The sequence below is a fragment of the Paramisgurnus dabryanus genome, chromosome 1 (genome assembly GCF_030506205.2).
Source record: "Paramisgurnus dabryanus chromosome 1, PD_genome_1.1, whole genome shotgun sequence".
NCBI classification, from domain to species: domain Eukaryota; kingdom Metazoa; phylum Chordata; class Actinopteri; order Cypriniformes; family Cobitidae; genus Paramisgurnus; species Paramisgurnus dabryanus.
Window position 1 is genome coordinate 41566353 of NC_133337.1, and position 15305 is coordinate 41581657.

At 38.0% G+C, this 15305-nt stretch overlaps 1 protein-coding gene across 18 annotated transcripts in view; it reads right to left on the reverse strand.

Annotated features, from left to right (window-relative positions):
- Positions 1–15305, reverse strand: part of ebf3a (EBF transcription factor 3a) — a 98520-nt gene that overhangs the window by 38070 nt on the left and 45145 nt on the right. For all 18 annotated transcript variants that reach the window (XM_073815013.1, XM_065262972.2, XM_065262983.2 and 15 more), the window contains exon 7: positions 855–936. In XM_073815013.1, the coding sequence (XP_073671114.1) occupies positions 855–936 (82 nt within the window). The remainder of the gene's footprint in view (positions 1–854; positions 937–15305) is intronic.

Here is a 15305-nt window from a genome sequence, read left to right on the forward strand (position 1 = left end):
GATTGGCTGATACCACCTAGTGGGATGGGTGGGTGGATGGATACATGGATAGATGGATGGATGGATGGATAGATAGACGGATGGATGGATGGATAGACGGATAGATTAATGGATGGATTGATGGATGGATGGATGATTAAGGACGTGGCCTTTCTCCATACTGTATCTTTAAAAACCTGCCGTGATTGGCTGATACCACTTAGTGGGATGGATGGACAGAAGGATGGATAGATAGATAGATTATTAAGGATGTGTCCTTTCTCCCTTCAGTATCGTCTTAAACAGCTGCTGTGATTGGCTGATACCACGTAGTGGGATGGGTGGATAGATAGATAGATAGATAGATGGATAGATGGATAGATGGATAGATAGATAGATAGATAGATAGATAGATAGATAGATAGATAGATAGATAGATAGATAGATAGATAGATAGATAGATAGATGATTAAAGACGTGGCCTTTCTCCATACTGTATATTTAAAAACCTGCTGTGATTGGCTGATACCACTTAGTGGGATGGATAGATGGATGGATAGATAGATTATTAAGGATGTGGCCTTTCTCCCTTCGGTGTCTTTTTAAACAGCTGCTGTGATTGGCTGATACTACCTAGTGGGATGGGTGGGTGGATGGATACATGGATGGATAGATGGATGGATGGATGGATGGATGGATGGATAGATGGATAGGATGGATATTGGGCCAAGTATTTGGAATTTGCTCCAGCCTGGATCTTGATTTGATCGTGGGAGTCAGTTTAGCTACATCCATAAAGTAAAACACCATACTTGTCTGCTTTTAGCATTACACCACATGTGTGTGTGGAAAGAAAGAAAGAAGGAAAACATTACCTGGAATCTGCGCATGTCTCGTGGGTTTCCTGCATTCTTGAGACAGTTCTGATTACACTTTAGGAAGAATTTCAAAAAGAATCTGAAAGAGAATAAACAGAACAGGAAAACTCCATGTTAGACAATCGATCCGGCACAAAACCGCCTCGTCTGGGCTGAAAACTCACAGCGAAGAAATCAATACCGCAACAAAACACAGATGCACCGTTCACAGCGGTGCAGACCAGAGTCCAAACGCTCACGTATAAGAACACAAAAGCGTGATCACACCGACATCTGGACTCACCTTGTATCTAAATAATTCCCATCAGGGTAATGATCATTAGTGTTTTGTTCCTCACCCTCCCACGACCTCCCTGTCTCTCTGTTTTTCAGTCTGTCCGTGTGGCTGACGCATCCAAATCCCACAGTTCCCCACAGAACCCATCTGCCCGTCACTGACAGGAAGTCGGTTAATATTCGGCCCCCCTCTTTCTTTCCCTGTCCTACCCTGTAATTAAGGCCTAACGTGCTCAATGGGGAGGTAAAGCAGCACACCTGAGCCCTGCTCATCACAGACGACCAGAGAGCCGGCAAGGAAGACCTAACAAGGTGAGAGCCGGCCGCAAACTTACACTTCTGTTAGACGATTAGACACACCCAAGCATCAGGACAACAGCACCCGGTAATTATTGAGCAAATTACTAACTGCATAATCTGTTCGGCAAATGTCATGTGCACGTGAGAGTCAAACAGGGTCCCATCGGACGTGCACAAACACACACACACCTACCGGATTTTAAATCTGGTGTTGTGAAGAGGTGAAGTCTTATTATTGAGACCATTGAAGAGTCACACTCGAGGGGTGACAAGAAGGAAGACAGATAAGAAGCTCATACAGATGGTGCATCATGGGAAACAGATGGAGAACTTGAAAGGAGTCCACCTTACAATTTAAAGACCCATACACTGTTTAGATAGAGATATTGGTATTGATAAGCCAACTTCAAGTCTTTCCAAATATTGGAACCTGACTTATATATCGCCAACATGGCCACCACATACTTTATATACGATGTCATCCTCGGCCCAGCAGGTGGGAAAATTAGTATTTGTATATGGATGTCCATGTATATCAATATTTACCCCAGAACTCCACCCGGGAGGGCAGTACGGACGCCGTAAAGGTCCCTCGTTCTTTCCAGCACGTCACGATGTCATGCATTGCAGATTGCGTTCGCTGTTGAGTTAACACATGTATTTCACTAGGTAAACAGCGTGTGCATGCGGGTTGAAGTCACTTATTCGGACGCTCCGATGGGACCGCGAGCCGAGCAATACATCACTGTGTGAAATGACATCTGCAACCCTGAAACCTCTCCACTTCCAATTCTCATTTATATACAGTCGCCCTTTCCTCGCGACGGGGCGGGAATGTTGAGGATCGAGACAGATTGAGAAAAAGTAGGAGAAAGAAGATGCCCTGGAGGTGGCCTTGCTAGTTTCAGAAATGTTTTAGCGACGGACATCAATAAAAAATGAATTTCAACATCATCGGGTCGGGGGGATGTAAAGAAAGATAGCCCTCATAACGCCCAGAAGAGGACAAGAATGGGTGTTTGTCGTCATTAGAACATTAGCTTTAATTGTGTACAGTGTGCGTATGGTGGATGTTGGACAGGCCATTATCAGAATGAGTATTACGAGGTGTAATTCGCGGCCCCTGTTTTTATTTCCCCGTAGAGCTGTAATGTTTCACAGCAGGTATCAGAGTAAATCAAGCCTGAAATATAGCCTTTATTTACCTCTATCTCTCTCTCGCTCTCGTTTCAATCGCTGTATAGCTGCCAACAAATGGTTTCATACACATGTACACAGGTGTAAACTTGCGTTAACTTAAAGATTATTGTGGGGTGCACCTATTGAAAGCATAAAAATAGAAGCGACAAAAACGCCAATATAATGTTGTGCATCCATAGTGCGGAGAGCTCTTATCCTTTTTATTAAAGACAATTTTTGCTTAACTTTCTGAATATTTCAATATAGAGGCTATTAAAGTTATTTTAAGTCATTAAAGCTATTAAGTTTATTAAAAAATATAACTTTGGTGCTCACATGAGAGCACAAATAAAAAAGCAACCCGTATACACTAATATACCAATGCACTCACAATTATTGTCAGAGGAAATCAAATTAAATTAAATTAAATTAAATTCACAATGAATGAAATGGCACAGTGTTATCACCAACAGGCTAATGTGTAGACGTATTAAAAACAGACACACACACTCTCTAAACATCGCCTCATTAAGACCCCGTTCATCGTCCACGCGCTCGCTCAGGGTCTGTTTACCTCCGAGTTTGATGAAGTGAATTTCTGAACTGAATCATATTCAGCTGCTGTCCGCAACATCGGCGTAATTTCGGCTGAATTAGGAGCCGTTTCGCTTCTGCGCGGGGATCGAGTAAATTAGTCCTTTGTGAAAAGGCGAGCAATTACGGCCACGCGCTTCTCTCTCCCATTCTTGCTCTGTGTAAATGGCTCCGGAACTTTGCGGCGATGTTCGGGACCGTCGGAAATAAAGAAGGCAGTTAAATAGTCATTTAATGGAATATCAAGGCGAACGCGGCATTAGATGCTGGCAACGGAGAGCGAGGCGGAGAAGAAAAAAAAATTAACTGCAATTATGTTTGATTAAAGCTATCCTTCTCAATAATCAGCATTTGTGACAGGACACGGGACTCTAGTGGCCTTTGGGTGCCATGGAGATGTTGAGCAATATTAAGGCCAATAAAGGGATATTAGCATAGCTAATTATGGAAGAGCTGTAGCAGGGAAAGCGGACCTCTGTGTATTGTAACGCTCGAAATAATTGGCCTGGGCAGTTATCAATTACAGGAGACACGAATTCGGTTTGTCAGAGGGAAAGAAAACGAGCAGACGTGTTTAATTTCACGTCGGAGACCCTCCTCGCTTCGCTTTTGTTCTTAACCGGAGGCGATCGCTCTTTTCTATCTTCCGCAGCAACTTTGTTTTAAAATGATCAGGAGTAATTAATAAAACCTGTCCTTCACCGCTCTCCGTCTGACCAGAGGGGCCGGATTCTTGTACGAATACGGGAGACTCGTCATTTGAAAGGACTTTGGCTTCACAGGCTGGGGTAATTGAGAGAAGAAAGGGAGTACGTTTCAAGCACATCAGCTCAATAACAGTCTTTAGCTCTTATCTTAACCCAAAGCATCATTGGATCGTTTTCTTCCCCTCATTCAAAGAAGCCCCCCTCACCAGCTCTCCTTTAAACTAATCCCACTTCATTCAACACAAAAGACGGTAAAACAAATAATTCCAGGGGACATTTCTGCTGTCGTGTAAGCCTGTCATAATCGACGGAAAGGTTACTTCCCAGCCTGTCATTACCTTAAAAATAACAACGCTACACTGTAAAAAATAAATTGTTGGCTCAATGAATTATTTTTTAGTAACTAGTTCCACAGAAATTTTACGTTCACTCAATTTCTGTCTCCAAAGTGTTACCTGGATTGAAGTTTTTTAGTTGGCCCAAATTTGACTCAAATTTAAAAAAGTATGTTGGCTCAATTAGCTTTATAGTTCATTCAACTAAAATGTTTTAATCAGTTGAATCTTTAAAAACTTACAGCAAAGACTCTGTCAATTAAAATTTAAGTATTCACTCAATGTTTTATGTGTTACTTCAATTAATATTTATTATTTGGGATTTTTTTAATAACATTTTTAAATTATTTATCAAATAATTTATGCTGGTGTTGTAAACAAAATAATTAACTTCAGTCACATAAAAACAAAAGCTTTTTATTCACTTATCATACAGACTGAACATACAGAATTAAGTCTTCATTAAATAGAGGGCATAAAACAGTCCAAAAAGCCTCCAAAGTCAGTCAGAACATCTCCAGGGCCATTTAGGAGACTTTCCTCAGCCAGTCCAAGCGGAGACTGTCTCGCTATGTATCCTTTTGGTCCGCCCCTCACATCATCTCCGCTCTGGTTTGATAAACAGAGGAATATAAACACACACACATACATAAATAACATGTTTAATATAATAAAGTTTGACGGTGAAAGACTTTATTCCCTAAATAACGTTAATGTTAGGCCAAATTTCCCTCAGACATCACACATAATTAAACACTATTGGGCGGTTTTCTCGGACAGGGCTTTTCACTGACTAAAATAACTTACTGACATCTCTTAACATATGAGTGCTATTGTTTTGTCTCAAAATGCACGCCAGTATTGTATTATATAAGGTTTGTTTGTAAAAATGTCCCAATTATAATAAAGACCGAGTTCTAAACTTTGTCCGGTAAACCAACTTTTCCAGGCTTTTTATCTTAACTAAAATAGCTCCACTTTACTTCGGTCACGTAACATAACACACTTCTAATGTATCTTTACAAAAATATAATTACAAAAACGTCGAGTATTTGCGTCTTTGCCAATTAATATATTCTAAAATTAACATTTAATTACAAACACTTACCTGACGTGAACTTCAGGAAACGGCTGACTTGTGTCCTCCCTTGTGTGAATCAGTAGTGATTCCAGCTGTTGCGTGCGGATTGATCTCAGATGAAATGACCTGTGATCCAGATCCTTCCGAGTTAAAACATTTTAAATTCAAAATACACAGACGCACGCGCATACATACATACATACATGCACACGCGCGAGCACGCGCGCGCGCACACACGCACGCACACGGGTACACACACGGGTATATTTAGAAGTTTAAAGATTGTTATGATATTGGGACTATTTCTCCACTCGCACCTTCAGCTCTGAAGTTCAAAATCGCAGGCAGTACGCAGCCCAGTTATAACAAATGTGAAAGATATGAAATATCATTCAACAGCGATATCATTTAAGTGCAATCCTAAAATATGATTTAAAACATACCGGTAAACCTTTTATTATTAAGTATAAGAAATTAAAATGAATTAAATCGCATGTTTAAACGCCACAGAGATATCAGAGCCAGCAGTCGGTTTCTGATGGGCTTGCCGAGGCGAGGCTGCGCTGGGCGGGGTGTGAGCGCTTAAGTGTCTGTGATTTTCTGGAGCTCAGCTGGAGCTCTTCTCCGTCCGAAAGTGTCCGAGCACATTTTTAAATAGACGCTATCTATATTAACCGACCGCATATTTAAACTTAAAGCACATACATTCACGCCTGAACAACTCTTAAAATTACATTTTGTTACCAAATAACAGTAATATTGTGAGCATTTTGTTGTCAGGAAACATAGCTGTCATAAGTCCACATATTGACCAGATTTGTCTTAATTAGTTCAGTCAACATTAGCCATTCTTGATGTTGACTGAATTTGGAAATAACCATTCACTTAATGTTTTAAACACAGATTTATCTAGACTTAAAATAATATGTCTACTCAACTAAGCCCAAACAAGAAAATTGGTTTAACTTATATATTTTTGCCCTTCCAACATTTCATTAATTGGATTTTTTACAGTGTAGGTCATTTTGGATTGTAAGAGCAGTGGCAGATTCTTAAGATGGTATTATCTCCAAAAAAAAGTCTTATTGAAAAAATAAAAATATTACTTAAAATTGTTTTAATCAACAACACTCAAAAAATTTCTGGATTTTTCCAACCCAGCGTTGGGTCAAAAATGGAACCAAACCCAATGGGTTGTAATTTAACCTAAAACCTACACTCTTAGAATGAATGTGTTAAATTTATTGTCCCAGAATTCACCCATATCTCTGTTATTATTGAAACAACACATTTTGTGTTACTTTTAACACAACTTGTGTTATATTTTAACACAAAATCAACACAAACTGACACATTATTTTTAAAATTACACATAATGTGTTAAAAGCTTAATGCACAAAGATAAAAAATAATAATAACACATCCTTTCTAAGAGTGTACCCAAAATCCTGGGTTGTTTTAACCCATTTTTGGGCCAATTATAAAAATGTACTGGGTTAATTGAACCCAAACGGCTGTGTTCGTCCCATTTTGACCCAAGGAAGGGTGGAAAATAACAACATTTTAGAGTGTATAAACAAAAATAAACATTGGGTTAAATTAATCTAGAAAATTATGTTTTCATTTTAACCCAATGGTTGTGTTTGTCCATACTGTATGTGACCTAAGTGTGGGTTAAAACAACCGGACATTTATACTTGAAAAATGTGGGTTATATTCAACCCTAGTGTTGGGTCACAAAAGGGATAACAATTTAACCCATGCTGGGTTGTTTTAACTATAGGGATGCACCGATAGGATTTTTTTTTTGGGCCGATACGATACCAAATTAAACAGACAACTTCTGGCCGATACCGATATTAAACACTTGTATACAATACTATACAGTTGGTCTATTAGCTAGTTTATTTCTGCATCAAATAATTGTGAACATGGATTGGATCTATTTAACATTCAACTAACCAACATAATGAGAGAGGCACAAATTAAGCTAAAACAAATATAGTAAGACAGCATGACAACCTTCAAAGGTGGTTTTTGCTATTCAGCATTTATTTTATTTTTATTTTATTTTTACATATAATGTATTTCTTTATGCAGTTAATTAATAAACAATCGGTATCAGCTTTCTCGTGCTATTGCCGATATGCCGATGGTTTCAAATTCATCAAAAATCGGCCGATAAATATCGGCGGCCGATACATCGGTGCATCACTAGTTTTAATCCATTGTTGGGTCAAATATAAACATTTTCTGGTTTAATTTAACCCAACTGCTGGGTTCATCCCTTTTTTTTACCAAACACTTAGTTAAAAATAACCCAGGATTTGTGTAGATTGTAGACGTCTTTTTTGACATATAGGCTAATACGACTGTATAGCTATAAAATAAATGTAAGCACAGATAATTTGCACTTATAAGAATCTGATGAGAAATTGAATTTTTATTGAAAGCTCTAAAATGTCAATTTTTGAAAATGATGGGTTTGTGCTCATTTTGAACGGAAACATTGCGGTGCAGTGTTGTTGTATTTAGACAATAGAGGAAACAAACTGCTGTTGTTGTTTTTTCTTGTCGTCCCAAGACAGATGAGTGGATGTAAAGAGAGGTAAAGAAATACAATGCCAGATGGGAGTGTGTGTGTGAGCGGTCAGTGTGGACACTAATTGCTGTTCAGGCGTTAATGGTTAGGGCACAGCTGTGTGTCTGTGCAGAGTATTGATCACCAAGCAACTTTAGCTGATCAGACCCCAGCCAGCCAGACAATACACACACACACACACACACACACACACACACACACACACACACACACATACATGAGTACATTCTGCTGATCCAGGTCCAGAACCTGAGACGATACACAGGTCAATACAGATCACATTTCCAAAATGCACAAGGTTTCTCGTTTCTGATTGGCTGACAGGTTTGTGTCCTGTTAGTTTATGAATCACATGGCTCTTGTTATACTTTAACCGTTTTATTTTGTGGATGATTAAACACAACACTCTTGGCCATTGCGTGAAGGTATAGGTCAGGGTTTGAGCACCAGTTAGTGCCCTCTGATCCACCTGAGCAATTTTAGAGTTAAGCCACTAAAAAAGTACATTATCTGAGCATCTGCCTACACGTATTTCTGCCAGGAGTCTTTTTCTGAAACACGTGTTCTTGTCATGTGTATGTATGCGGTCTCTCCCTCAGGCAGACTGCTGGTGTACATCTTCTCTCCTCTCTAGTTTTTCCTAATGTGTAACATGCCTCTGACATTATTTCTCCAACATCGCTTCTGTCAATCACGGCCATTTTGTCTTAGGCTGAGGCCTCATTAAACCTCTCTCTCTCTCTCTCTCTCTCTCTCTCTCTCTCTCTCTCTCTCTCTCTCTCTCCTCTCCATACACCTTCCTCCTAAATTTCCTCAGCTTCTTTGTTATTTCCTGGTTTAGGTACCAATGCGTCTTGTAACCCAGATCTCCTACTACAGTATGTTAACCCAGGGTGCCAGTGCTTAATCTAGAACTGTTCCCCGCGTTCTCACTGAAGTAAAAACAGTGATGGGCAAGAAACATGACCCCTTTAAATCTGCTGGTTTCGAACGAGGAAACAAGGTAGGATCATGTGCAAATTTGCATTTATCTATTTGGCAGATGCAATCTTAGTGCATATACATTTTATTAGTAGGTTTGTTTCCTAGGATTCGAACCTATAACCTATGCAATGTTAACAGAGCTACAGGAACTCATCATCATATAAACTCTCTACAGCAGTATTAGCGCATATTCACATTATCCAAACCGGTTTGGTTAAAATGAGTGCACCCTTAGTGTTACCATGCACCAAATCTAGCTTAAATGCAATGGTTTGCATGCATCATATATTTAAATTGCTTACTATAAATTTTATTTGATATAAATTCAAATTATGTAATTTATGATGGCACAAAGCTAATCACTGGCATCATTACGATAAAAAAGCTGCATTAGTCTCTCCATGTTTTACCACGCTCCTGCTCTTTGATGTTGGGAATACAGGCTCAAGTTTCCTCGGGAGGAGATGGGGGGTGGAAATGATGTGGGGGTACTGATTGGCTTCTGATTGGTCGAGAGGCTGACCACACATGGCCAAGGGTGCTGTTGTCTTTACCTGACCTCCTGCTCACTTGCTGACGGATATGCGATCGCTATTTTGTTTGTTGCCGTGTTTGTTTTTCTCTTCATTCCGCTCCAGACTTCTCATCGTGTGTCTGTGTTTATCCTCTTTTCTCCTCCTCGCGTGCTCTCTCTTCCATCATTCTACCTTTATTACCATCTAAAATGCATACGTTCCTACATTCTTTCAAGACAGCCCTAATTAGGAACTGTCATCTTTGCCGATTTTAATTATTAATTAAAAACAGGAAGGAGAGAGTGAAAAACTCACATTTTAAATCAGGCCATGCCGGTGCAGAACACACACACACACACACACATGATCACGGCTCGCCTGATATCTGAAGGCTGAGGTCTCTGCCATGCTGATTAAAAACGTATTAAAACATTATAAATGATTAATGGGGATCCAGTTGTGAGTGGCATTTATTGGTTTTAACACAGGTAATGCAGCCTAATGACACGGGCACATGTGGACCCTTCATCCATATCATTATTTCCACATCAACAAAGTCAAAAAGAGAGAGACTGTTACATCACAATGTTTTCAAGACATCCATCAGCTCGCCGTTGCTGATTCAGAGACGCTGCGAGTGCAAAGGTGATGTTATTTGTCTCAGGACAGGACACGCACTTAAATGTCCATTTAATAGACAGAAATGTGTCACTTTTTAGGACATTTGCTTTAAGTTCAAGAATCACTGATAAAAGTGAGTCTTTTCACAAACACCATATTAATACACTCTTAAAAATAAAGGCCGTTTGGCAAAACGGTTAATTTCTGTTTAAAAAAAAAGTTCCTTATGGTGGAAAAAAATAGATTATAAAAAGCAGTGTTCGAATTGGGGGGGACCTCCTATAAGCATTACAAAAATATAAAATTGAGGGATCCCCTGTTTTTTATTTTAAACTAAAATACTACATGAACTAAAAATTGTTGTGCTGCGCTGGCACAAAGTGCTTTTTCCCAGTTCACGAATGTACTAATCCAAAATATTTCTGTCTGGAATAAATTTAAACTCTCAAGTGCGCCTCACACTAATTTCTAAGGATATTTACATACGAGATTATTTTCACCTTGTTGACAGTAAGAATCTTTAGTTATTATCTTTAGTAATCTTTAGGGTTAGGGGCTTTTTAAAAATGTCTTCTCAAACTATTATTTCACACTTATTTGAGGTAAAAAGATGGTTAGGGGCTGATTTAAGTGTATTTTTTATTGATTCAGGATCACATCTTTCTTCATGACCCTTATAATGACGGGGGGGGGGGGGGGTGTTGGGGGGGGGCTTAGCTAGGGGACCCCTCGTAATAAATGGTTCTCCTATGGCTTAAGCACCTTTGGTAGCTTTGATGCTACAATTTGGGGAACCCACAAGAGAATAGAATTATAAGATTGTAAATAAAATCACTTTAATATCTTGTTGTTTTATAAACAATGTGTTCCAGATCTCAAATATTTCATTTAAGTTTCAATTTTGTTGTAGATGTTTGTCCTAAAATCCTATTTATATGTTCATAAACATTAGTTGTTGACGTGCAGTAAAAGCAGAGCAAAGCAAATACTGTAGATTGCACAGGTCAAATAAATTGGTATTGAAATAATTTAATGAGAAAATATGAGTCTCACGTAAACCTCTAGTGGAGATATGTATGAATACTTGAATCTTTTCTCAGGAGAGAAATCTGAGATGCTATAGACTTAAGCATAAGTCTCCATTAGCTCTCCATTTAATATCATTGCTGTCTGGGGAAACAACTGAGATATTAAAGAGATCTCATTTGTGATTTTATTTCCCTTTGGGACAGTCTGCAATCAAAAATTCATTTTATAGCTCTATACGTACTATTACTGTACGTAAACAATAGTCTAACTTGCATATCTTGTTGTTTTATTATTTAAGTCAAACATATTTGAGAAATATATTAGATCTCCAGAGCAGTAAAACATTATTTAATTATCTGAAAAAGAAAAAATACCTATACTTATACCTAATTTATAATATATATGTTTCTAAAGTGAGCTGGTATAGGTTGAGAGAGCGAGTGGGCGGGCGGAGGGTAAAGGTGCATTACTGCTACAGAGTCGCCGCTGTACGGCAAGACAGAGGGGTCAGTCATTAAGAGACAGCGAGAGCTAAAACAACAGAACGGGTGACATGACAAATGAAGAGAAGCTGGATTAGGTTCCAGGCCATCCAGAGATGATGTGAAGGCCATATTTGTGAAACAATAATGCGGCTGGCAGCGCAGATCCTCGTTTCTGATTCATCTACGGCCGTATGGCGTAGCTTTGTCAGTCTGCGCGTGGTATAAATTATTCAGTTTGAGAGATGGCAATTACAGGGCCCTGCACAACCAAAATGAATATTTTATAAGGACTAAAACTGCACCGGAATGATTCATACACACACACATACACACACATGCTGGGATTGTGTGTTTGTACATGGCAGGACCAGAGGCCTTCTGTGCTTTTATATTGTTGACTGAAATCCAGAGAATTCTAATAAGCAAATATATTAGAGGTTTACATTGTCACCGTTTTGCCGGCCGTGCCGGTGGACAGATCCCGGGTAAAAGAGATTCCGGTCTTCGGAAAAAAAAGAATAGTGGAGTATAATTTTTTTACCAAAAAATGCACAATGACCAAAAAACCTTGAAATGCAACAAATGCATCCTATTTTATTTCTTGTTGAAGTAAAATTAAAGTAATTGCAAATTAATGTTTTTAATAAAGATCTTTTTTGTCATTTGCAATACAATGTACAAATAAATGATGCACCTAAGTCCAGAAATGTGTAAATAAAATGTCAATATTAATGTTTATGCTGACTTCAAGTTCAGGAATATTTTCTGTCTTTAAAACACAATGCTGTTTACTAATGCAGAACAATGCCGTCTCGTTTTGACCCCTGTGAATGTTTATCACGTCTTGCCGGTAAGACAGAGCGTATTAAAGTAAGAAAGACGAATAAACAAAACAAAACAGAGGAAGAAAGATACACTGAAAGGCTATTCGAGGTGGATTATACAGCCAGCCTACCCGAAGCATCGGCCGATAAAGGTTTTGTCTGTCGAGTTTCCTGCAAAACTCCAGCTTTATAATGCGGAAACAAAAAATAACATTGTTCTTGGGGCTTGCAGGAGCAAAGCAACCTGCTTGAATAGGTATTGTGTGAACAGAGGCAATGATACCTAAAGCCTTTGTACAGCAGGGGCTGCTCGGTCCTATGACATCAGCGCGACACAAGCAGGCCTCTGTGCGGCCCACTCCATCCGGAGCTCAGCATGGTGGGAAAATACGTCAGGAGAAAGCTTGTTTTATCTGAGCTCGCATGCACCCACACACACACATTTGTGACATACGCACAAAAGACAACACATAGCTACCCCGAAAAATATAAATTCCTTTCTTTCCAACAGCATTAACCAAGCATTTATTTAAGATTCAGAATCTAAAACAAGACAACTTCAGTTTCTGGGATGACAGAATCAGACTTCAGTGCTCTTCAACAGGGAAAGGATCGGAAAGAGGATGACAAAGTGCTCGCAGCGCAGTGGGATAAATGGTCTGAAGTGAAATATACAGACAGTGAAGGAAGTGGAGAAGAAGACATGCATTCCAGAGCTTCTGTCCTTCTGATGCCTGTTACCCAGAAATCTGACACCAGCGCTTTTGCCTGTCTTCGCGCGACACATGGGCTTTCAAACAGGGTTATAGGCAAATAATAAGGATGCACACAGGGTTGACATGCAAGCATCCTTTACAACAGGAAAAAAAGACAAGACGGGTGGGGAAAACGCTTCTCTCCGTGGAGAAAACAACGAGTTGTCAGGTTGATTTTGTCGAGAGTTAGTTGAGGCAAGAGGCGACAGTATTGGCCCCTGTCGTTCCCGTCTCAGGTACACAAATGTGTCAGCACGCGTGGAGATGCGGTTCCTTTAGGGGCCGCCAGACGCGCGCCGGGGTTTGGGGGCGATGAGCTGGAGGGTTATTAAAAGAATCTCACAGCTCTTATGCCGTTATTCGGATGACAAGTTACAAGATGCTTTCAGCCACTAGAGGGCTTGACTACAAACTTGGGATCAGATTTTTTGAATGATAAAAGGAAATGTGATTTCAAACAAAAGCTGGGCTGTGTGAAGGTAAAACAGCAGATTCTGATGCACCAAGCAAAAAAAAAAAACTGCAGGAAACTTCAGTGTAGATCGCTTTGTTGATTATAATGGGAGCCAATTTGTTTTTACTGTACACCACATCAGTCACATTCTGGGAACTTAAAGGGATAGTTCACCCAAAAATGAAAATTCTGTCATTGTTAACTCACCCTCATGTTGTTACAAATCTGTATATGTTTTCTTTGTTTTGCTGAACACAAGAAGATACTTTAAGCAATGTTTGTAACCAAGCACCATTGACTTTAATAGTATTTCTCTTTTCTACCATGGAAGTCAATGGTGCTTCTGTTTTCTGCTTGATTATTTTCTCTTGTGTTCATCAGAACAAAGAAATTTAGACAGGATTGAAACAACTTGAGGGTGAATAAATAAAGATAGAATTTCCATTTTTAGTGGACTATCCCTTTAATTAATGTTTAACCCATTACCTGCCGCCATCCCAAGAGCGGGACACTTCAAAATGTATCATATAAATTTTCATCAAATCATGACGATCTATATATCATTGAGGGGTCTAAGCGTCTAGACTACATAAGTGTTTTATAAAATAAATTATTTAAGGAGAGTAATAGATTCATTTATGAAAAAAACATTTATATTCTACAGTGAAACATTTTAAATTTTGTAATTATATATATATATATATATATATATATATATATATATATATATATATATATATATATATATATATAATATATATATATATATATATATATATGTATATATATATATATATATATATGTATATATATATATGTATATATATATATGTATATATATATATATATTATTGCAGTATTTTTATTTATTAAAAGTAAATGTAAACTGCTATATTATATATTATATATAATTTTTTATATGTTCACTTTCAAAAAACTTGAGAGTGTCTTCTTTAAAACAAATGCAAGATTGGGCTTTTAGACGAATATAGAGTTGTATTAATTTATTAATGTATATATATAGGCAGCTCAAACATACATTTTTGTCTGGGACTAGGATAAACCCTTACCTGGAAAATATATATAAATATATTATATATATATATATATATATATATATATATATATATATATATATATATATATATATATATATATATATATATATATATATATATATATATATATATATAATATATTTATATATATTTTCCAGGTAAGGGTTTATCCTAGTCCCAGACAAAAATGTATGTTTGAGCTGCCTTCATTTAAAACACCTTGTACTGACATATTTGATATCAGTGCCATTGTGTTGTCTCAATGTGCACACCAGTAATTTTTTTATTTATTTATAAATGTTTTTTTATTTTTAGGTATGTTTGCATAAACTACTTTAATGCCCTAATATAACTAAGACCTAATTCTGGATTAATCCAAGCCCTGTCTGGGAAACCGCTTCATAAAGTATTAAGAAAATGCATTATTATAGCATTAAATATATATTTATTAAAAAATATGTTGAACATTTTTGGGTTAAAAACAATCAGAATAATGTGATATGTGAGAGAACAATGTCTCCAAATGGATGTTAATTCATGAGACTGCTATTCATACTGTAAGTGATGTACCGCCTCACATGCGTGCGGAGTTCAAAGGGTACAGTTGATTTAAACCTCGCCTTTCTCTCCACATTTTAAGATCTATTTG